We start from the raw sequence: 24,044 nt of genomic DNA, 5'->3' as shown, positions 1-24,044 counted from the left end.
CTCAAATTTTATTTTCCCTGGTTTAAAACTGGTCTCGTATGCAACACAGCAAAAACAATCATTGTAGTGCATAAAACTGGTTATGTATTCATTCCTTAATTACATCACTCTTATCGTATTAAAATCGTTGAAATTAGAAACCGTAAATTTTCAACTGTTGCAAAGAAAAACTTTGCGTTTCTGTAACATGAAACCTATCCGAGTTAATGACTCAACATATTCCACATTCTTGTCAGCAAAAACACTTAAAACGCCAAGTGAAACATGAATGAACACCAAACCCCCTGTGTTCGCTTTTTTGCGTAACTTAGTGTTTTTCCCATTTTCTAAATTAAGCATTGGGTTACCATAACAACTGTCATCAAAATGTCAAGAAGGTGCAAAATCATATGCTTATATATTGCGATTGCGAAAACCCATAATGACTAAAACTCGAGATGTTTCGAGTCATAATTTTTCATAAATTTAATCGTAAAATAAATTCCTAATGATAAACTTTATGATGCTGAAACATGCACTGTAATAATTACAACTTTGAATTTCTTTGATGTAGAACATACTGCCCTATTTAAACCAAATATGTACATATGGGATGATAAATCTGCCTAACTTAAGTACCATCCACAACAAAACTCTCTTCCCCCCTCCCCCATCCCACCCATAAAGAAATAACTATGACACCAGTAGAAAATAACATTGTCAAGAAATCAATGAAACATTCTTTACCAATTATTACATTTTGGGATATTTTAAATTTGTTAATAAAATTATGTTTAAGGGATTAAGGGCTACATAATGCTGTTCACTTAAAGCTTTGTTTTGCTCTCCCTAATTACATAATAGAACCTGATTCTTGACTTCATTGGCCATTTTAGTCTATTTAGTAGGATTTTTAACTAGCAAATCAAACAATTTTTTTATCACCCTTAAAGTTTTAACATAAATTATTTATGAATTATTAAAATATCACTGTACAAAAACTGTAACAGTGGCATAACCAATGAGACTTTTCAGCTTTATTGCCTGCCTTTCTAACAATATCTTAAACGCTCAAATTGGCTGCTAGAGTATAAAGATTCTAAGATTTTGTTTAACCTGGATCCGATGACAGTGTCTGTTAGTTTCTATGCTGTTAACAACCTTAATATTTCCCTCTGTAATGTTCGTATAAGATATGAGCTCCATATGTTTTTATGCTTTCCCACTGCTGTGTTTACCATTTTCACCTAATTTCTGCCATCCCAACATTTTTTCCTATCGGAATCAGCCAAAAATTTGTAATTTTTATTTATGGATTCTTTTTTCCTGCCTTAGTAAAGCAGACACTACAAACACAGCACTTTTTACTGAAATCTTTAAATTTTATCCCTTACCCTTCTGGAACAGAAAGGGAATCAATAAAGCCACTGGCCATCCTGTATTTGTGTGCAGTCTGGGCAGCAACTAACTCATCTTGATATCACCAAAATTGATAATAAACAGTTCCAAAACTGGAAGTTTTACAGTTAAGAAATTCAGGAGGTTAAAGGTTAAAAAGTGAAACTTAAAAAAACTTAAAATATATCAGTCATTTCTTACAAAGAAGTAAATAACCTTTCTTTAAATGATCAAGATACTTGCACTATTTGTAGATCTATATTAAATGACTTTTCTTTAACCTGTTAATTTACTTTGAAAATCTCAGCTCCTTGTGTAATTAAATGTTTGCCAGACATTTCACTGCTATCTGCACTAAGTGCATGTTTTATAACAAGTTAACCACTGAAAAAAAATGCCTTCAGGGTAAAGTATATAATTATTCATCCTGTACCAAAATTTCAAGACTATTTCTTATCAGTTCATCACATAATTAACTGCTCTTTTCAAATTGAATTTTGTAAGCAGCAATGTGTACCTTGTTGTTTCCAGAATTTTTTCTTGCAAACTTTTAGTAAAGGGTCTATCAAAGTACATAATTATATATTGTTTCTATCATGCAAAATATTGTAACCATTTATGTCATCGTTTTACCGATTTCCCTGTAGACAAAAAATCGATTAATAGAAATTTTGTGCAAATTAGGAAAAGCTCTGGTATCAACAATTAACGATCAATTTTACAGACACTTAGTAATTTTTGTTCATTTAGTTATTGCCTCATACTATCTTTAACAATTAATCATGCCCACTGTATTAATCGTACAAATCAATACACAATTTAAGAACCGGAGCTGCGATTTAGCAAGATGCGAATTACGATTTAGCAAGATGCGAATTACGGCTAAAAATAGCGTGTTACTTTCACAACGTGTATGAGAAATATTTCATTAACTCTCGAACTGGTCATATGACTGAATGTGCACCATACTGAGGAAACTCAATTTCAAATGTTGAGTCATTAAATCAATAAGACAGACGATATTGCTGATGATACCACATGGTGAGTGATCATTCTTTTTACATTTCTCTTTACTTTCAGCGCATAAACGTGTCACAAACACCATTGGTAGAAATAGAAATGCTGACAATTTATTGGTCAGATGCAAAACTGTTAAAGTTATATATAATAATATGAAGTAAGTATAATATAATGTAAGTCAATTTATTAATATTAAACAGCGTCCCTGAATACGTAAGTGTAAGGTACACTTAGAGAAACATGACAGTTCCATTTAGAAACATATCTTGCTGTGTTTCCTACATCTAAAAATTAAATGCTATTACTGCAAACTCCAAAATAACCTATGCAAGTAAAAGCAGTTTTGCCTTGTCAGAGTATCTTTTTAAAGATACTTCTTGTTTTTTAATTATTTTACATTCTTAAAACATGACATTTTCCCCAAAAAATTTCTGGCAAATAAAGTGCTATAAAAATTAATTCAAAGAAAAATCAGATCTTATTATGAAGCAAAAGATAGATTATATTTATAGAAAACATATTTTACACAGCTGTGTATTCAACCAGAAGACTTGATGCTTTTCAAGAATCTAAATAATTTCAGGGAAATCTATTTTATTTTACGTACATCTGCATTAAAACTGAAGTGATTACAGAATCAGTAGATCAATCAAACTTTGTTCCGATGCCAAAAATTTCTTTTTTATTCCCGACATTTCATGTAGCAGTTTGATCTAATTTCTCCCCTCTGCTCACAGATTATGTTTTTATAAAGGTTTACAATAGTGAAGAAATAACAAGAACACGTCACAAGAATTCTTAGTTCTAAAGAAAAGGTTATCTTGTCTATGTTTACCTGCGAAAAAGCGGAGAAAAATTGCGAAATCTGTTGGAAAAGTTTTCCGCATGCTCTCGAGATGGTTCTCTGGATGCTGATGATGTTTACGAAATTTTAATCAAAGCAACAAATAGAAACAGGCCTGGTTCAGTTTCAGTTATTATGAAAGGAAATACCAGCATAGTTTACTGTTTTTTAATTGTCGTCTGCTGCTTTATGCGTCTGCTTTATACGCTTTATAATGAAAGTCTGTAATGTCGGAATGTTGAGAAATATACAAGGATGTTCTTGCTATTTTCAAAGTCTCAAAGTAGATAAAATAATATTGATCTAAATGACCAGGTACCATGAACAATGAAATAAGTCCATACATTTGAAAGCGATGTATGATACAAAAAAGTGGCGGAGATACTCACACATTTTAGAATCTCAGAGGATGTTTTTAACCCAATAGGTCGGCCTTTTTTGAATTTTGTAAATTGAAAAAAAAAATAATCACAACAGCAGCAAAATTACAGGTTTTTGTAGAACATTTTGTATTTGGGATTGTTTAAACACAAATTCTAACGTTTTTTTGGTCATATCTCAGCAGATGGTCAACCTAACCGGCTTCCTGGATAACTAACCAGTAAATTATCAAATTTTTGACAAGTGACGGACTACTACTCACCTTATCTCACATTATTTCTGAATTAGCAGTGAGACACAAATGATCTTTACCAGAATTAAAGATTTAATATCAAGATTATAAGTCATGAATGAATTTCGCCTTCCTAGAGGATCAAATCTGGGATCCCTAGATTATGAATTCAAATGTTTTCCTGTATTCAGCAAAGCCGGTGAAATTTTTTTGAGGGAATAAAGCATTTTCTGAAGAAAAATATACACTCTCAAGAATTTCCAAAATTTTTAAACCAATATAATTATAGTTGGTACTGTTCTAGATAGGAGTCACTTGTTTTTAAGTTTTTCTATATTTTCTTATTCAACACAAACTGATTATTGGCGTGTTATCTTAAAACAATCCCAGTGGGTTAGTACCTCATAAATGCTTGAAAAAATACATACAGGTATTCTCTCGCGAGGATTATAAGCTTCATATTTTCATAATGCCTATTGTTGTTTTTTATTCTTAAGAGAATCAATAAATTATCTAAATTTTTTAGCAAAGTTGAAATTCAGTTTGTTTTTGTTTTATTTGGTTGATACACGATAATTGATAATTCAAAAATATTTTGAAATATTAATTTTCTTTTCATCCAATACAAGTTATGAAAGATCGGTCGGATTTTAGTATACAAATAGCCTTTTGTCAAGATTGTATTTTTTTTAGTATTTTTATCGTTTTATTTTATGTTTGTTTCAGCAGCACGAATCTGATTCAATTCATTTTTTAAATCGGCTTTTAGATATTTAGCTGAATTTTAATTTGCACTTTATTTCATGTTGATAGGTCTTTTTAAACTCAAGTTATAAGTATTTTAGTGCGTCAAAAGAAACACACTTTTGTTTTATTTTACTGCGACGTCGATTATATTGTGACATCACGTCAATTGTTTTCTATCAGGTTCGTGCCGTTGCTATATATATTGAGACAAATAAAGAGACCTGATGTTCATTAAAAGAAGATCAGAAAAATAAAAAAAAACTTAGTTCCCGAATAAGGACCTTTCAGTATTGTCTTAGAGTTTTCTGCAGAAGTGGTGAAGCAAGTCCAGGAAGCGCAGCAAGTCTAAGAAGCACAGCAAGGCCAGAAAGCGCAACAAGTCTAAGAAGCGCAGCAAGTCCAGGAAGAGCAGCAAGTCTAAGAAGCGCAGCAAGTCTACGAAGGGCGGCAAGTCCAGGAAGCGCAGCAATTCCAGGAAGCGCAGCAAGTCAAGGAAGCGCGGCAAGTCTAAGAAGCGCAGCAAGTCCAGGAAGCGCAGCAAGTCCAGGAAGCACAGCAAGTCCAGGAAGCGCAGCAAGTCCAGGAAGCGCAGCAAGTCCAAAAGTGCAGCAAGTTGAGGAGTGCAGCAAGTCCAAACGTGCAGCAAGTCTAGAAGCGCAGCAAAGTGCAGCAAGTCCAAAAGCGTAGCAAGTTCAGGAGTGCAGCAAGTCCAAACCTGCAGCAAGTCTAGAAGCGCAGCAAGTACAGAAGCACAAGGAAGACGTTTATTACTCTGTCTAGCAAGTTCCTTTGTTAATAAGACAAAGTCACCTTAGTTAGTGGACCCACTCAGACTAACGTCTGACACCTTTAACTATATATATTTAGCCTTCCATAGAGCTGGGCATGGTCTTTTTACTTTGCAATTGTTTTTGCCTAAATCCCATGAATATGGAGCTCAAAGAAAAGAATAACCCACTACAGGTCTATATCTGGCTAGATTTTTATTCGAGCCCAAGCTTTCCAAAAACAAATTAAGAACTTACCATCAAATTTTTTTGTTCTAGATACAAATGTTGATTTGATAAATCTAAATGCTTCATCTGCTACCCCTTCATACTCCTTCATACTGAGGGATTTGAGCTTATTCTCCATGTCTGATGTACAGCACGTGCTCCCATGCGGACATATCTGTAAATGGTCACCTGCAAACATACAAGGTAATATTATAAGATAATGTAGGTCAAAGAAGCAGTTCTCATGCAAGTCACTATTGTTTGGTTTTATTAACCTGTCAATTACATACTGATTACACGGTCGATGCACACAGTATATTAATCTTCGGTAGATTTTCGGTAAGTTCCGTGAGATGTACGCTGTACGATGGAATTTAATTTAATTTGTATCTCTAAACAAAGTGTACTCAGCGTTATAGCGCAATAGGGTAAATCACGAGTTTATAATCGAAGTGTCACACGTGTTTTAAGATCGACACCGCGTTGGTCCATGTTTTTTTTTCCTTATCAATACTTTCAACATTAATGAAGTTATATATGATTATTTTATGTTGTTCGTTTTGTTTTATTATGTTTTACTGAATTTTGTTATGTCTATACTCTTTTTAAATAACATGTTTTAAGAATTCATGTTTAAAATTAAAATGGATTAAAATAAATAACTGTCTTTTCAATGCCGTAAAACACACTACAAATCTGTTCCATTAAAATATACTGCAAAAAAATAAAGAAAGAGTACTAAAAAAATGGCAACAGTACGGATCGAACCACAGACCTCTCAATTATCAAGCATTCCCCTAACCGACTGTGCTATTGCGAATTAGCGAAAACCTTCGCATTAAGCTGGCGTGACTTTCAATCCATGATTAATATATTCCACATTAATTCTCGTAAACTACACGGACCAAACCGAAGTGGATCGAATATTTAAATGAGTCATATAATGTATTCATAATTGACAGGTCAATAAAATCATACTATAAGATAAAGTCACTAAGATCATCATCTTTATTATATGCTGGATATAGACATACAGTAAAAATCTAAATTGTTCAGACTAATGTGTCTTGGCAGTACATGTACATTAAGTCATGACTTATAATGATATTATGATCATTTGTTTGTTGTCAAATTGAGCTAAATTGGCTTATTTATAATTATATATGTTTAAAAAGATTGACTTTGATTATTATAATGGTCATTGACCAATAACTGATATAACATGATAACCAAAACTGTTTAGGATAAATTTAACAGCTGCATAAAATATAAAGAGTGCCCCACCCCCCAATTGAAGGTTAAGCATACATTCCAGATATTCATAGAATTTTCTGTGAGTCACATGGGTTATTGATTAATTATACATGAACTTGAGTACAATTTTAATTTAAAGCAAATAGGGCAAAATTTAAAATAATTTTGACTTTGACGTGTACACCCTCCATTTACACTTAGATAGGCATACTGTTGCTTTAAATGTACCATGGCATTAAGTTTTTTTTGTTTTTTTTTTTAAACCAAAGTGCCATGCTAACCCAATAACACTTTTTACTAGCCAATTACACTTATTCAAAACACACAATCATCCCGTTGTTTTTCTTCACTCACACAGATAAATCTTTGCATAAATAATAGACTTGAGTATAGTTATCTCCCCCTGTTTCTTTAACAACATTCTGTTGCAATGTTTTCCTCACCCTAACTGACAGCACGATCCACATAAATATCACCAGATGTAACCAAAAACCCCATATAACACCACTAACTTGTCAGGTCTACTTAACTGTGTAGCTTTTCTGGCCACTGACCTTACAGAATAGATATAAACTACTATTTGGGTCTGTTGTATCAAAATATTCATGTAAATCACCAAAAGAAAGAAAAAAATGTTTAACAAGAGGGCCATGATGGCCCTGAGGTCGCTCACCTGTATATAGGCCCCCCCTACCCCCAACCCCCCCCCCCCCCAACGTTGCAGGGCCAATTTAACCTAAGGGCTTTTATTTGCACAAACTTGGTAGACACCCATAAGAAGATGTTTCATGCTAAACATCTAAGCTCTAGCTCATTGGGCTTTTTAAAAGAAGATTTTTTTAAGTTTTTACTATACACATATAGTTAAAAACAATGACACCCCTGGGGCCGGGCCAGTTTTGACCCCAGGGCTTTTATTTAAACAAACTTTGTAGACACTTACTAGAAGATGTTTCATGCTTAATATCTAAACTCTAGCTATTTGGGTTTTTTCAAAGAAGATTTTAAGTTTTTGCTATACACATATAAGGAAAATCAATGACCCCCGGGGCGGTGCCAATTTTGACCCCAGGGCTTTTATTTGAACAAACTTGGTAGACACCTATTAGAACATGTTTGATGCTAAATATCTTAGCCATAGCTCTTTGAGTTCTTTAAAAGAAGATTTTTTAAGTTTTTACTATATGCATATAGGGAAAATCAATGACCCCCCGGGGCGGGGCCAATTTTGACCCCAGGGCTTTTATTAGAACAAACTTGGTAGACACTTATTAGAACATGTTTCATGCTAAATATCTTAGCTCTAACTCTTTTGGTTCTTTAAAAGAAGATTTTTTAAGTTTTTACTATATGCATATAGGGAAAATCAATGACCCCCTGGGGCGGGGCCAATATTGACCCCAGGGCTTTTATTTGAACAAACTTGGTAGACAACTATTAGAACATGTTTAATGCTCAATATCTTAGCTCTAGCTCTTTGGGTTCTTTAAAAGAAGATTTTTAAGTTTTTACTATATGCATATAGGGAAAATCAATGACCCCCCGGGGCGGGGCCAATTTTGACCCCAGGGCTTTTATTTGAACAAACTTGGTAGACACCTATTAGAACATGTTTCATGCTAAATATCTTAGCTCTAGCTCTTTGGGTTCTTTAAAAGAAGATTTTTTAAGTTTTTACTATATGCATATAGGGAAAATCAATGACCCCCCAGGGCGGGGCCAATTTTGACCCCAGGGCTTTTATTTGAACAAACTTGGTAGACACTCACTAGAAGATGTTTCATGCCAAATATCTAAGCTCTAGCTCTTATGGTTCTTTAAAAGAAGATATTTAAAGTTTTTTCTTTCGGTTGCCATGGCAACCAGAGTTCTGCATGGAATTAAATTCTTTGAACAATTTTTGAAGGTGACCACCAAAGGAACATTCCTGTGAAGTTTGGATGAAATTGGCTTAGTGGTTTATGAGGAGATGTCATTTAAAGTAAAAGTTTACGGACGGACGGACGGACGACGGACGGACGGACGCCGGACGAAAAGCGATCACAAAAGCTCACCCTGTCACTTTGTGACAGGTGAGCTAAAAACTGAGGGGAATATTTTATGATATCCCATTTATCATCATTTATCATGGACAACTTTTGATAACCTGGGAATAATGTAACTTGGCAAAGGTCCTGAATGTATCTTTTTTTATCTTTTTGTTTAACAATTTACTACTACAAGAAACTTTTATGTAATGGTTTAGAGTTAACATTTGTAACATAGGGATACTTCCTGAAAAGTTTTGTTGTAACAACTTTTGAACAAGGAATATAGATAGGGTCACAGTTAACATTTGTCTTTAAAGGGTCAAAGGTATTAAATATGTTTTCACAATAAAATGGTCACATTTAAGTAACATTTGACTGTTTGGTTGCAGACACAGTCAAACTCCTGGATTTGACTGGCTGCTGATATTTTAAACATAAATCAAAGAAGAAAAAATAAAAAACTGTAGCTATTACAGTGGAGCCTTGCTAATCCGAACCCTTCTAATCCGGAATCCTTTCTAATCCGAACGAAGTGGCCGGTCCCGATTTTATTCGTTCTATTTTCAATAGTAAAAAACCTTTCGGATCCGGAACCTGTCTACTCCGAATTCCGGACAATTTTTTTAATTTTTGTTCTTATTTTACTATAAAATTTACCTCTCGGATCCGAACAGATTTTGCCAAATGTCACACCTTCATTCAAAATAACAAATATTCGCACATCTTGCAGGTGTAAACATACACCAAACTGATAAGTGTTATTTCGCTTGATTAATGGGTGATTAATGGGTGAAACGTATGATCTGTGAAGGTGTGAAAATTACACTTATATTGCCTTGATATCTTCTATAATTGCTTAATTGATTGTTTTTCGTCAGCTTCTATAAATATTTTGATATAATTCAAAAGAAATAATTATCTTTTAATCCTCTGTAATGGATTCAATGATACGTGATTAAGTAATGAAAATTAATGGAAACTGTCAGTGAATTCGGATAGTCGCTGATTCGGATATGAGTAAACAACAATTGACAAATGCTGGTACGAATATTCAATCATGTCTCGGCCTCCTGTTTAACATCGTAGGTTAACTTACGCTTGAGGACATAATATTTTTGCTTATTTATTTATTTTTATTTCTTTATTTTTGTATTCACATGTATTAAAATGAACGATAAGAGACTGCAAAAATAAAATATCTAAATTGCAATTTCAAATGCATTCCCGTTTTCTTTCCTTAAACTATTTTGCAAATAACATGAAAAAAAACATGTAAAAAACCTTCTAATTCGGAAACCTTTCTAATCCGGAAAACTTTCTAATCCGAACTTTTCTTCTGGTCCGGACGAGTTCGGATTAGACAGGTTCCACTGTAATAATATTTTAAGTCTAAAGTCACACGTTCGGCATTTAGCATGCACCTATAAACTATTATGCATTCTCTTAACTGTATTTAATAGAGCTTTAAAAAATTTAATACTAAATAACTAATTTTGCAAGAAACGGTCTTCTGAAAGTTTGTAAACCTTGTGAATAAGCCATCATTTTCATTTGCCAAAGTTTTTGGAAGGAAATTACAGAAGACACAACAACAAATATATAAACCAATTATGTCTTTTTCATTTCCCACTTGACACTTTAATGTTTTCTTAATAGTCTTCATAAAGGACATTTTGTAGACTTAACTATTAACCTTTTTTTACTCAATTCAATTCAATACAAAATACCCGTCAAAAGTTTCAAAATCTTAACAATGGCTACAGCCCTAGAGAAAACACATTTTGAATCGACTATATAATGACCACTGTTGGGTTCGGTCAATTTCACATTGGTCAATAAAAAGCAGTGGATGTTGGAATGTAAATTATAGAGGTTTCAGATTACAGCCAATGATTATGTCCATTCAGGTAAACGGTATAAGTTACATTCGGTCAATCATCACAGTATGGTCATCCAATTTTGTCCCTTGGAATATTTTTCAAACCCAATACAGATAATAAAACTTCCGCGCAGCAAAAAGAAGCTCAAAGGAGGCTACGAATTCTGGATGTGTTAACCTCATATCAAAATATTATAGTAGAGCTGTCATTGATTCAGTGCAAAGCATATCAATATCGATATCAAGTGACTAAAATCAATGATACACCGATATATCGATAATATCCAATACTCACTTGTCTGTCATTCACTTTCATACCTGTTTCAATGATTTCAGTCAAAAACGTGTTCTGTACAGTGTCTTGTCCACTGCATGATTTTTTCAAGACAATATTTTTTGTCACCATTGCTATGAAATAATTCCACTATATAACAAAAGCATAACAATAGATATAAATAACTGCTTCTGTATATATTTTGAATGAATTTTATAATTTCTAGACATTTAATTTATAAGTCAAAAGTATCGATTTTTTAAAATGTGTATGGCAAAAAAATATCAACGATACATCGATATTGCCGATATCGATGACAGCTCTATATTATAGACCCCAGCAGATCATTTCATTATGTTGAAAATTGCATTGATCAAAATTTGCAGAAATTCAAGATGGCTGCTAAACTTCTGTTGAATGAAAGCAAGGTAAAAAAAAATTTATTAGCGACAATAAAAAAGCCTCCAACCCACTACAGTTTTTGTCTGTTGTCATTCTTTAAACAAAATTTTATACTATGTAACAAAGTATTTTCATCTAAATTAGATTTATAGTGTATACTTTTGTGATACAATATTACTCATTTCAATAAAAACGTTTGATGTCGAGTGAAAAAAAATGAAATAACATTTATTACAAAAAATGACAGAGATAAAAATTGTACTGATGAAACTTTCATAATATTCATCTTATAAATAAAAGTTTAAGTTTTGATGTATTTGTATCATATCACATTGCGAAAATGAGATTTTTATAATAAACGTCGCGGAAAACGTCAATCTTAAATATACAGCAAACCTTAGGAGATACAATATTTATCTCCTCAGCCTAAAAATTTATTCAAAAATTGCACATTATAATGATTTTTATTCAGGTTTGGTAGAATGTTGATGAGACATAAAAGAAAAAGTTTGGTTTAATCTCGAGTGATAAATGTTGCAACACACTGATAATGTTCTTTCTTTGCCCAGTACACGGTACTTAACATATTCAAATTAGAATGTGTCATGCATCACTATATCATAATCAAATTATTTTAATTTATTCGACTTTATGTAAATTAGCCGAATACAGTTAGTCTTATGATATAAGTAGGCATTTTTTACATTCCGACTTCAAACAGAAAACCATGCTCGCTCGACGGCCTCATAAAAATGTTAGTGGCACAACGCGTTAAAAGGTGCATCGGTTTCTTCATTAATACCGACAGACGTAACGACAAAATTTTATACGCAGTCGCATAAATTAAACTAGCCTAAAAAGACACCTGGTAATTTGAATAAAATGTTGGGTCAACGCATATTACAGTATAAAACATCATAATTATGTTCTTACTGAACTAATTACATCATGCAAAGATTTGTGACTTATCTTTCATGATGTTTAACTCAGAATATCCATGTTGACCGGCACATTAAAAATACACAAGGAGCATTAGGGGTTTTAATTTGTAATATTCAATGGAATTTTTTGCACTTAGGAGGTTTTAAAGTACGGCCACAATAACACTATGACCAAGCATCTCCTTGGTTTAACAATTATAGGCAATAATTATTTTAATACTAGTTTGAAAACATCTATTACTACATAAAAATAAAAAATATTAACCACACAATAACACATTTTTGTTTATATTTTGTAACAATATCCCAGATCAAGAACAACCTTCTCTCTGAACACAAAAATGTAGATAAATTTTAACACACATTAGAAGAGAGCTGTGCATAAATCGTGTAATATGTCAGTATCTGTTCATTTCTGCAATAAACATGGTCTAACAAAGTCGTAACTGGACATAATTTACACTAGCCCTGTGCCCATTAAATTGCCAGTAACTACCATTTCAAGTACTTATATTTCAAGAAAAAGACCTATATAGGGGATAATATTTCAGCCGTCTACCTAGGCGGTAATAAACTTGTCTGTGTCGCCTACTCAACAATATATTTAATTCATCTGAATACAAAGTAATTATCCAAGGACAACAGCTGTACCATAGGAAAAAAAAACATTACACCAAATATATATAATACTACAGGTTATGACTTATCATTTATAGGTCTTACTGGTTGTGTTACAACATTTTATTTAGGTATAAACACACCCAAAAAAAATCTAAATAGATGTATTAACATATATGTCACATATAAAAGATCAGCAAATCCTGCCAGTAAAAAAAAACTTATTCAACATGTTTTTGTTCAGTTGACATTATGCAACAGATTGTAACAGCATTTTAGTTAAATTTAGCTTTCCAGTATTTCTAACATTTTTTTTTTCAAGACAACTTCTTAACATACACTTCTTGAGTAGTTAAGAGATGTAATACTTCAAAATTTACTGTGGACTTGTCTTCAACAAAAATAAAGCAGATACATTATAAGAATGATCAAAATCTATTATGTTTAATTTTAGTCAAATATGAAGACAAGTATTCATTTGGTGACCTAAAACAAAAATCTGTATCATTCATACAAAAATTCCTAAATTCTAATTCTCCATCAAAAAGGAATGAAATAATTAGGCCTATATATTTTAATTCCCCATCAAAAAGTTATTATAGATTAATAAAAAATTTAAAAAAGAGCAAGTTTTGTAAATTATTTTGATTATCCCATCATATACCCACAGCATAGAGACCCACAATGTCATGGAAGATTGGGAAACCAAATGTGTAGCCTCGATAAATAAAGCCATTACTTACTTACTTACTTATACCTCAACAATAAAAACAACATTCAAAATAAAATTGCAGCTACATGTGATAAAATAAAATGGGTCAAAAGTGCCAGTTATTTAAAATTACGACAAAGTTAGCACATTTACCGATATATATATATACATTACACATGATCCGAGGGCTTTAAATTCAATTCAACCTATAAATATACAGCTGTTTTATTAAATTGTAAATTTTCATAAAATCTTTTGAATTTAAATCTCGTGGATTTACATGAAGATTTTCATTTCACCTCTAAAAGGCTTTGTATCAATGAATTCTTTATTCACAGTTATATCTTAACAAGCTACCAATTACCACTACCAGAAATTGCGAAAATTTTCGTTTCAATAGAAAACGTCCCCGTCGAGTGTTACGGATAAGTGTAACAACGCAATAATGTAAATAATCTCAAAACCAAAAGGTTTTACCCTTATCTGGCCTAAAATACATTCATATATCAAATATTTAAATGACGTTTCATTAATCGTCACCTCAAAGGAGAAGCTGTAACGCATAATACTAAACAAACAAAGGAGAAATACTTTCTTTCGAACAAAGAGAAAATATTGAGACTACTGGTGAAGACAGATCATTCTGTAAGGGTTATCTAAACTCTAAAACTGAAATACCTCATTATTAAAAATACTGTTTGATACAAGATAATGACCTATTAACTGAATGTGTGCAAATACCCCAAAAGTCGTCAATAGAACACGTCAATCAACGATACAAAGAATATTCATTCACAATTATTATCTTCGCAAACCTTGTACTTTGATACTTGTGTGTGGCCGATCGCAGTGTATTGGGGCTTTTATAATATACAATCGATCACTTTATCTGCCCGTATCATACATTTACCTAAAAAGGTCAATTCAGATACCGCTGTGTGACAGACCAGGGTGTTTTTTATTCAACACTTACACCATTTAAAACAACCATGTCTTAATCTCTCTGTTTATTCAATATCGAAAATCATTTGAAAGGAGTAACAGTCTTAACTGAAATAAATAATTGTGTCTCCATAATATTGACCACTACAGGAAGTCATCTTGCAGACTTTATTGAAATATCTCTTTTCAAGAAATCAAAAAACTGATAAGTCATTCAAGACATAGCATGTCACAAAACAAAATCCTCCAAAATATTTTATCTATGTCTAGACATCATATTAATGATATTATTCAGAAATGACAACTTGTTTAACAATTCTCTTGTAACTATTTTAGTCTGTCAAGATTATGAAGACTTCCCGACAATAACGACCTCCCCCAAAAAAGGTCAAACTGAAGTTAAAATCCAACTTACTCATTCAGATTAGGGATTGGACCTAAGTTCATGCATTCCACATTTGTCATATACCAGTAAAATGTATACACAAGTTTGATCTAAATGAAAAACATATGATTTCTGATGCCAACATTTAAAGCTACAGCAAATACCACAGCAATCCAAAGGTCAACATGGAAAAACATGTTACCTGAATCAACAGTTGACAATTAAAATAACAGGAAGTCAAAAATGTGACAATGTCAAGGGCTGTAACTCGGTCAAGTTTGAAATTGAGAACTATATAAGGGGAACCTCGTAATATCGTAATATATTTCTATACAACATATCTTAAATATATTGTTTTAAATAAATACAAAAATATATCCTAACAATTATTATCATTATAACAGCATGAACAATACAGCGAACACAATAATAGTAAAATCACCGCTGTTGAGGAGGGAAAATGCTAATATAATACAATGATTAAATTAATTAGAATATTTTTTTAAACAAATTGAAATGGGACTGTTCTAAAATACAAAATTGTAATTGAGGGACACCAGTGAATACTGCAACACAGCCAAAGCTAATTAAAGAAACAAATGTTTCACTAATTGGTATGTAATTTGTTCTTATTAGATTAACTTGAATTACTTCAATTAACTAATTTAAAAGCTGCGCCCTTAACTTCAAAACAAGTAAACAACAGCTTGAAATAGAAGCTGCATGCAATTTTCAATCCATATATACATGAGAAGAGTTTCAAATGTATAGCAAACTCTGCATATAACAACATTCAGAAATACAGTCAAATTTATATCGTTATATACGTATATTGTTAATATAATATTGTGCTAGGCAAACGATCTGAAAACAAGAGTCGGAACTATGGCAAGAGCATCATATAGCAGTGGTTTATTGTTATAAACGATTTAATATGGCAAGAGCATCATATATCAGTGGTATATTGTTATAAACGATTTAATATGGCAAGAGCATCATATAGCAGTGGTATATTGTTATAAACAATTTAATATGGCAAGAGCATCATATAGCAGTGGTATATTGTTATAAACAATTTAATATGGCAAGAGCATCATATAGCAGTGGTATATTGTTATAAACAATATTGTTATAAGTAGTTTTCTGTATCAGTAAATATATAATTATTATATATTATATATACAAAGACATAGTTATAAATGTCATTGTAATTTGGCTAAAATTTTGGAAATACAGAACTTTCAAATTCAACCAACATGTCTGGCCAAATACAATGTATGATAAGGTCTTTCTCAAAATTGTTAATCCTAAGAAAATCTACTGCTTAGAAATGCAGAATTCTCTGTTTAACAGCTATGAATATAAAGAAAATTAATGGCAGAAAAGATGATAAAGTTAACAAAAAAAAAAGTTGGTGGGTTTTTATGCTATGCTCTGCAAGTACTAATTTAAACATAGAACAGGTATATGCACTTGGATTGCAGCTGTAGCATGGTAATGAATTTGAAGTGTTATTATAAGTAGATAAGTGGGTTCAGTACAGTGAAATCTGCATCATCCGAATTAACAAAGAACAGCACTGAGATTCAATATTCAGTATCATCATGAACAAAAAAGCAAAGTACCAGGGTTCAATATAGTGAAAATTGAACAAAGTACTTAGGGTTCAATGCAGTGAAAACTGCATCATAAAATTTGAACAAAGAACACATACAGTACAAACTGGATGCATCATCAATATTGACCCAAATGAAGATCACAATGCCAATTATGCAAACAGAATATAATTATCATGCACACAATTAATCTGCACCCGATTTCATCATAATAAAAGATTAATCAATAACACCAATAAAATCTTGAATACCCAAAAACAATCCAGGGAGAAAAGAGAAAAACACTTTGCAAAAACTCGCTTTTGTCATCATTTCTAAGATCTATATTTTGTATTTTCTGCTTAAACAAGTACTCTGACAAGCTTTAAACGATGGCATATCATGTAAAAAAATCACTGCCAATTTTCCTGACAATAAACAATTTACCTGGCTTCTCAAGACCTTTGCAGACAGTTGCTTACACACTCATTTTCAGCATCACTTCACTGATGGCTTTGTAATGCAGATTCCAATTTTCCATCATTATGAAAAGGGTGTGGGGAAAAAGCCAGCATTTTACCAGAAATGCTTCTGTTTTATTCTGTTACAGAGTTTTTCTTAATTTTGAACTCTTTCCACACACACACAAAAATCATAATAAAGTTGGTCTAAACCTCAAATTCTAGAACTGCTAATTTTCATATTGTCTACATAACATAGATATACAGACAGGTTTAACCCTTAACATGCTGAATATTTTAATAGACTTGTCCCACTTCCATTTTTGGAACGTCTCCTAATCAAGTTTTAAGTTATGTCATGTGAAATTCTAATTTGTCAGCCACAGTAAGAGCCAAGGTCAGATTCGCACGAGGGCATAGTTTGGTAAGGCTACATGGCCTGACCTCTATACTGTTGATTTTTATAGTTATACCAATAATTGTTCCAGACTTTAAGGTTTAAGTCTTGTATGTCATTCTTACATAATCAAAGACACATGTCGATCCCAGTGCCAGTTTGGCATGGGCATGGGCAGACAGTGCTGCTACCCATTAACTATAGTTCAAGCACCAAAGACTGAGGTACACTGTATAATATATACAATATATTCACATATTTAGCACAATGCTGCATGTAGAGACATATTGTCTAAAACATAACAAATTGAATTCTGAATTCAAACTTGGACATGTCCATCTGGGCTAGAAGATTGCTGTACATTTAGGTATGAAATCTGTATAGAGAGTTGTTTAAAGATGTGTTTTCTTCCCCCTGTGAGCATACATCATAGATTTTGGGAGTTTACATACACACATAGCTTGTTTAATGAGTTTTAAATGAGCACCAGGCCTGTACCAGTGGCTTTGCACTGCATGTAAAAGTAATAATATTGAAACAGAGCTCCATTACAAGTCTGGTAAAGTCATGCAAGCCTCTTATATCATTCCAGACAATGTGCTGAAAAGCAGGCACTTTGTTGTTTTGTTTTTTCCACAAAGATTTTGCCTGATTTAAACTCAGAAGTTTCTTAATGTTCAGAAGCCATTTACTGTTATCCTTTCCAATTAAAAAGACCATATAATTATGGAAAAGCTAACGTTACATGCATATAGTGTAAATGATATGTTAGCAAGAGTCTATAACTTTTCCTGTGTAAATTTCTATGGAAATACTCACATGGTCAGTATGAAACCAGAGCATAATTTGTTCATGTTGAATTAATAAATATATTAGCATATAGTTGTTCACGCTATTACATGGGCACATAGGTCTAACTTTTTTAATCATATACACTGAATTTATCATATTATTTATCATTTAATGATTAACCTGTCCATGCTCTGTCTTTGCCCTGTCCTGTTTTGGTTTGGGGTCCGCCTGGGCTCCTTGCCATTGGTTCTTGTTGCTGGGTCATATGGGGGTTGCGTTCATTGAACGCCGCCCTTCCTTGTTGATCTTGTTTATCATATTTTATCACTATCTCCCCAAAAGGAAAAACCTGAACCACCCTTCAAAGTGTGCCAAAAATTTTTTACCTAATCATACAAAACAGTTTACGGTGTGTTTTAATTTAGAAAACAAAAGCTGCATTTATTTGAAAAAAAAAAACAAGGCTCATTGAATATGTTTAATTGGTAAAAACTGTATTTGGCAAAAGCTGAGATTACCATTCCAGCCCCTTTCAAACTCCCATAATGACACTAAAAGTGGACCTGTCACTTATGATTTTCTAGGGAAGAAAAAGCATAATATTACACAGCTGTTACATTAAAAGTGAATTGTGAGGGGGGGTTGGGTTTAAACCCTTTTTCATGGAGATCAAGGGAAAAATAAAATCAAATTTGCACTCATTAAAAACAAAAATTTTTGGATTATAAGGAAAAAAACTCAATGTAAAAAAAACCCTGGGGCCTTTTTAATTCGTCCTATATTTAAGGGGAAGACGGGGCCCGCAGGGTTTTTCTAGAATTGTCATTGAAAAAAAAGCTGACTTTTAAAATTTCCAGCAGAGAGTTGCACATGTCTTGTTACTTTTAAATAAAAAAAATTTCTGGCGCAAAAGTGTTTTTGGTAAACTATAAAAATTAAAGCCATGCTTCAGGGAAAAATATCCCATTTTTTTTGCTGTTAAAATTCTCCCAAGCTTTTTTCCCCCCAAAAATAAATTGCAAATTGTTTTGTTATGTTCCCTTTGCAAAGGTAATACTGTTTAGCTACATCTTTTTGTTTTTTTGAATTTTTTTTTACTTTAAATATATATTAATAACTGTTATTGATATTACCTGTACTGATAATAACAATGAAAAGAGGGGGAAAAAATTGGGAAAATTTGAAAACCCTGGGGCAATTCATCAGATTGGGAAAAAAAAATTACTAATTTAAAAAAGCAAAAAAGAAAAGGGAAACAGTTTTCTGCAAAACATAACTTTTTTCGAAATTTTCAAAACCCCAAATTTTAAATTTTTAAAAACAAAAACTTTTCCCATCCAATAAAGGGTTTTTTTACGTCATACCGTTTAAACAAACAGACTGGAAATTTTCTGAATGAAAAAAATAATCAAGTTCACCTTAGGGGAATAAAAAACCGAAATTTTCCCTTGTAGCCTTATTTTTTAGATGTTATAAAAATTTACGTTTTGTATCCTTTTTTAAAACCCTTTTTAAAAAATCGTATTTAAAACCCCCCAAACATGGTAAACATCCCTTTCTAGACCATTACAATTCCACACCAGTAAGTTTGAAACTTTAAACCTTGTCATTAAAATCTATTATCTACTCAAAACACCATGCCCTTTAAATGTTTCAATAACGCTTTTTCTATTTCCGACTTTGGTTGTCATAAATTGAATTTTACTTACGTGGTATATAATTTTAAAATTTTTCAACATCAATGTCTTTTTCAAGACCATTGAAATGGCTTTGTCCGATAGATCAAGATAACTAAATACCCCAAGTGAAAACACACTACAAACAAATATTATAAAGATATGCTGTCAAATATTTGAAGCATTTCAATCTATCCAACAGGAAAGGAATAGTTGATGGATTTAGATAAGGAACACCTGTATGATCACTTTTATTGCGTTTTAAAAATCACTTTCGACATGGCGTAAAATACAAGATACAATCATGCCATTTCTAACAATAAAAAAAAACGTTTAATGAGATTTTAGTTTGTTAAGGACCGATTTCCACTTGATTACACTTTAAAATCGGTCCATGTTAGTAGATTTTTAAACTTATTCACAAGGTAGTCGGAAAAGTTGACATAAAAGTATTATTTTTTTATTTATACCATAGGCAAAACACATTTTTGTGAGAGATAATAAATTATCTAGCTAGCTATAAGCAGATGTTACATTTTCCCTACAACTTAAAATATGTACCTCTTGGTGAATACATTGAGGGTCATATGTCATGTAACATCAAAAGCAAAGTGCATAAGTGCATGCATGTATGCATCTTGTGTTACAAAATATTGCACATACCGAAACAAGGACCTGCACTGACAAAACAAAATCGGTCCCATAAAAAAAATGTTCTGCTGCAGTGCATGCATCTCTTATTACATAGGAGACATCTGGCCCACTTCATCTCCCCAGGCAATATAAGGTAATAAACTTCAGGTTTAATACAACAGGGTTGCCAGCACTTTGGTGAAATAAAATTCCCTGACTTTTCCCTGACTTTTCACTGACCAATTCATGTTTTTCACTCCTGACAATTCCCTGACCTTGAAAAAATACCCAATTTCCCTGACTTTTCAAGTCCGCTGGCAACCCTGTACAATGAGGGTCACCACATAGACAGGTGCATAAAATTAGGATATCCCTCAACTTAAACTCAATTGGATTTTCAGGACAAACTGCCTTTTACCATTTATAAATGCACAGAAAATCTAGCTATTCAGCTTCATCTTACAAATTTATGGCATCAAATCATTTATCTAACTTTGACATTTTATACAAAATTAATATTTCACAAACTAAATTACTTTTCCATGTTCACACATTATATTCATCAAACAATGTTAACCGACAGTGGATTCCATTATTTGTACTGATTACCTAATTCAATTAATAAAATTGTAATTGATATTGTGTGTGTTGTGGGGAGAGAGAGATGGAGAAAATGCATTGTAATTATTGAGTAATCAATTCTCTTTGAAGTGCTATTATCAAGAAATCTTTAAATTGTTTTAACCTGTTTTTAACACTAGCAGGTATTTCATTGTTGACATATACTGCAACTGAGAGCAAATCAATGTAACAGTCCAGGAATTTTCTGCTTGATGACAAAACGTTGAAGGGGGGAAAGACAGTCATTACACTGAGTATGATCAATATTCCCCCCCCCATTTCTTTAAATATAAACCTAATTTTGTGAATGACGCACATTATAACTTTGTATGCATGATAAAGTTAGTTTTCATGACAGAAATAACATCTTATAGACATATTAAAAAACTGAATGCAAGTGCTTAGGTCAGAGCGAAAATGATCGAATAAAAAAACTGTCAAATAATAAGATATTCAAAAGACTTAAAATTGTAGAAAACTTTCTCCTCTATTATTATTCTCCATGCGGTCATTTTGACCACACATAACTAAATCCTTAAGGGCTAATTTCTCTATATTTGATTACAATTCAATTTGTTAAAAATCTAATTATCAAAAATGTTTGCTATACAAATAATTGAAAACGGAATAAATTTCCTGACCAATATGACCTAGACAAAATTGCGCTTTTTAGCGGTCAGTGCAACAAGCGTAATGGTCAAGTCACATTCACCGAAAGTAATTAGCGCTGTATCGATAAATGTCATATTTGTTGTATCATTGTCCAAATGTTTAATCTACGTATTAGCATTAATCGTTTTAAATAACAAACCAAGTAATCCTTTATAAAAGTTAAAAATCAATTTCGTTCATAGCTGAAAGAAAATATCTAGACGGCTTGTGCCCACGACACACTGTCTCGTTGGTATTCAATGAAATAAAGTAGGTAGCCCTCAAGCTGCTGTCCCATCTCTCTTTTATGCTATATCTGTAGATGTTTATGGAGATACTTTGAATAAAAATTGATATTCATATAAAATGACAAGTTCTAAATCTTCCATTCATAAATTTTTTTAAGGGGAAGATGTACTGTATGATAAAGTATGCTAATGGATTTCGGCTTTTACTTATGTCTGTCTTACGTATACAATTATTAATAAATATATACCAGTTTTAATTTAGATGAATATTTTTACGTTATGCATTTGTATCTCTGTCCCCTTATTAAGTTCATTTTTTACCTTTATACAAAAATGTATATTAATATGTCTAATGAGGGGCATTTGTAAATAATTAATCTGTGTAACTTTTTACAATTATATACTACTAATTAAGACGGTAATTTAAACATGTATGGTAAGGCTAGTCTTCCCCCTACATGTGTATCCAGGAAAAACTCTGAATGTACCTAAAGAACCCAAAGAGGGCAAAGAGCATGTTGTAAAATTATGAACTGTTTGAAAATCAGAGTTAGACAAAGTTCAAGGTGATTATAGTACCCTATCATATGTCACCGTTAGGTGATGGGTCTGGCAATTAAAATCCAAGTATCAAAGATAAGCCCAATATAGCCATACCTAAACATCAACATCAGGAAAATGTTGTTGCTGTAGTTTATTTAGTATTAATTGTCATGAGTTCTACATATACTAGCAGACATTTTTAAAGCTATGATAAGGCCTGTGCCTGGTGGATACCCCACTTTCCTAACTTAATTGCCTCACAGCCACTAAGAATGTTAGTATAGAAACTTCGGTCAGGCTGCAGGCTGGCCTTTCACAAGTACAGACAAGTCCTTATTGCTGTTTTGACGCTCTCTTATGGTTTCAAACTTTCTTTCACAAAACATTCCCATATATTTCAAGCAAACTTATCTAAAGGGTTGTTATAGATTTATGTGTTTTCAATCAAGAATTCTCCCAGCACACTCCCCTAATCAAAACTTCTGTCTCAACATGTCTTTCTGGAAACAATCTTTTATTGCTATACCCAATTCAAATTTCCCATTTTGTACCCGCTTATGTAAACAATTTATATAAACATCAAGTGTTTGTAGCTTATTGGATACTTGATACAAGATTAGTAAGGATAATACATAGGATTTTTATCAAAGATACACCCACTTCTAACTGACATATAATCTAGAGTTATCTAACCTGGTGTAACTTGAGTGACAATTAAAACAAGGGGAGGTAATACTGGATAAGTTATTTCACAATCATGTTTACTGTAAACTAAACATTTACATGAAATTTACATAAACATAATTTAATTAATCAAGATTCTTTGTATTTAATACTTAACAATTATTTTTTATTTCTATTAAAGGGCAACAATTAACAAAATCCTATAGATTTATTTTCATCATGCCAACCTTCTTTCCCTTGTATGTCTCTTGACAAAGGGTTTTCAATTTTATCCCTATATATCAAACTTATCCCTATAATAGGCTATATAATTATATAACCTTTCCTAACAAAGGCTTTTCAATTTTATTCCAATATATTTTCAATCAAAATCTAGTTTTTCAGACAAGTTTTGGACATTAGTAACAAAAATGTGATAAAAAAAGCTTATGACATAACAAAGGGAGGTTATTCTGAATTAATAAACCATTGGATAATTTTGTATCCTAAATCTTCTACATTAAGTACAATATAATCTAACATTTATAGAACCACTTCAATAACAAAGAAACACCCTTGTAGTTTTAACAGTTAACATAAGCATTGCAATGTATTACAATGAAAGGACAAACAATTCCCTTGACAGCTTTTCAAATTTGTTCAAGGGAGATTAGCATTAAAGTTAGGTAACTCTTTCGTATTTCAATCAAACACTTAATTCAAGTGTGATA

The 24,044-nt window shown here is 32.2% G+C and overlaps 1 protein-coding gene across 1 annotated transcript in view; it reads right to left on the bottom strand.

The window, feature by feature from the left end:
• Window positions 1-24,044, bottom strand: part of LOC132720424 (glypican-6-like) — a 95,371-nt gene that overhangs the window by 42,816 nt on the left and 28,511 nt on the right. Inside the window, exon 2 of the mRNA XM_060704567.1 lies at window positions 5,627-5,785. Coding sequence (XP_060560550.1) covers window positions 5,627-5,785 — 159 coding nt within the window. The remainder of the gene's footprint in view (window positions 1-5,626; window positions 5,786-24,044) is intronic.

This window comes from Ruditapes philippinarum, unplaced genomic scaffold (genome assembly GCF_026571515.1).
Source record: "Ruditapes philippinarum isolate M1 unplaced genomic scaffold, ASM2657151v2 ctg1599_1_1_1_1, whole genome shotgun sequence".
NCBI classification, from domain to species: Eukaryota; Metazoa; Mollusca; class Bivalvia; order Venerida; family Veneridae; genus Ruditapes; species Ruditapes philippinarum.
The sequence above is the reverse complement of the archived record's forward strand: the minus strand, read 5'-3'. Positions and strand labels throughout refer to the sequence as shown.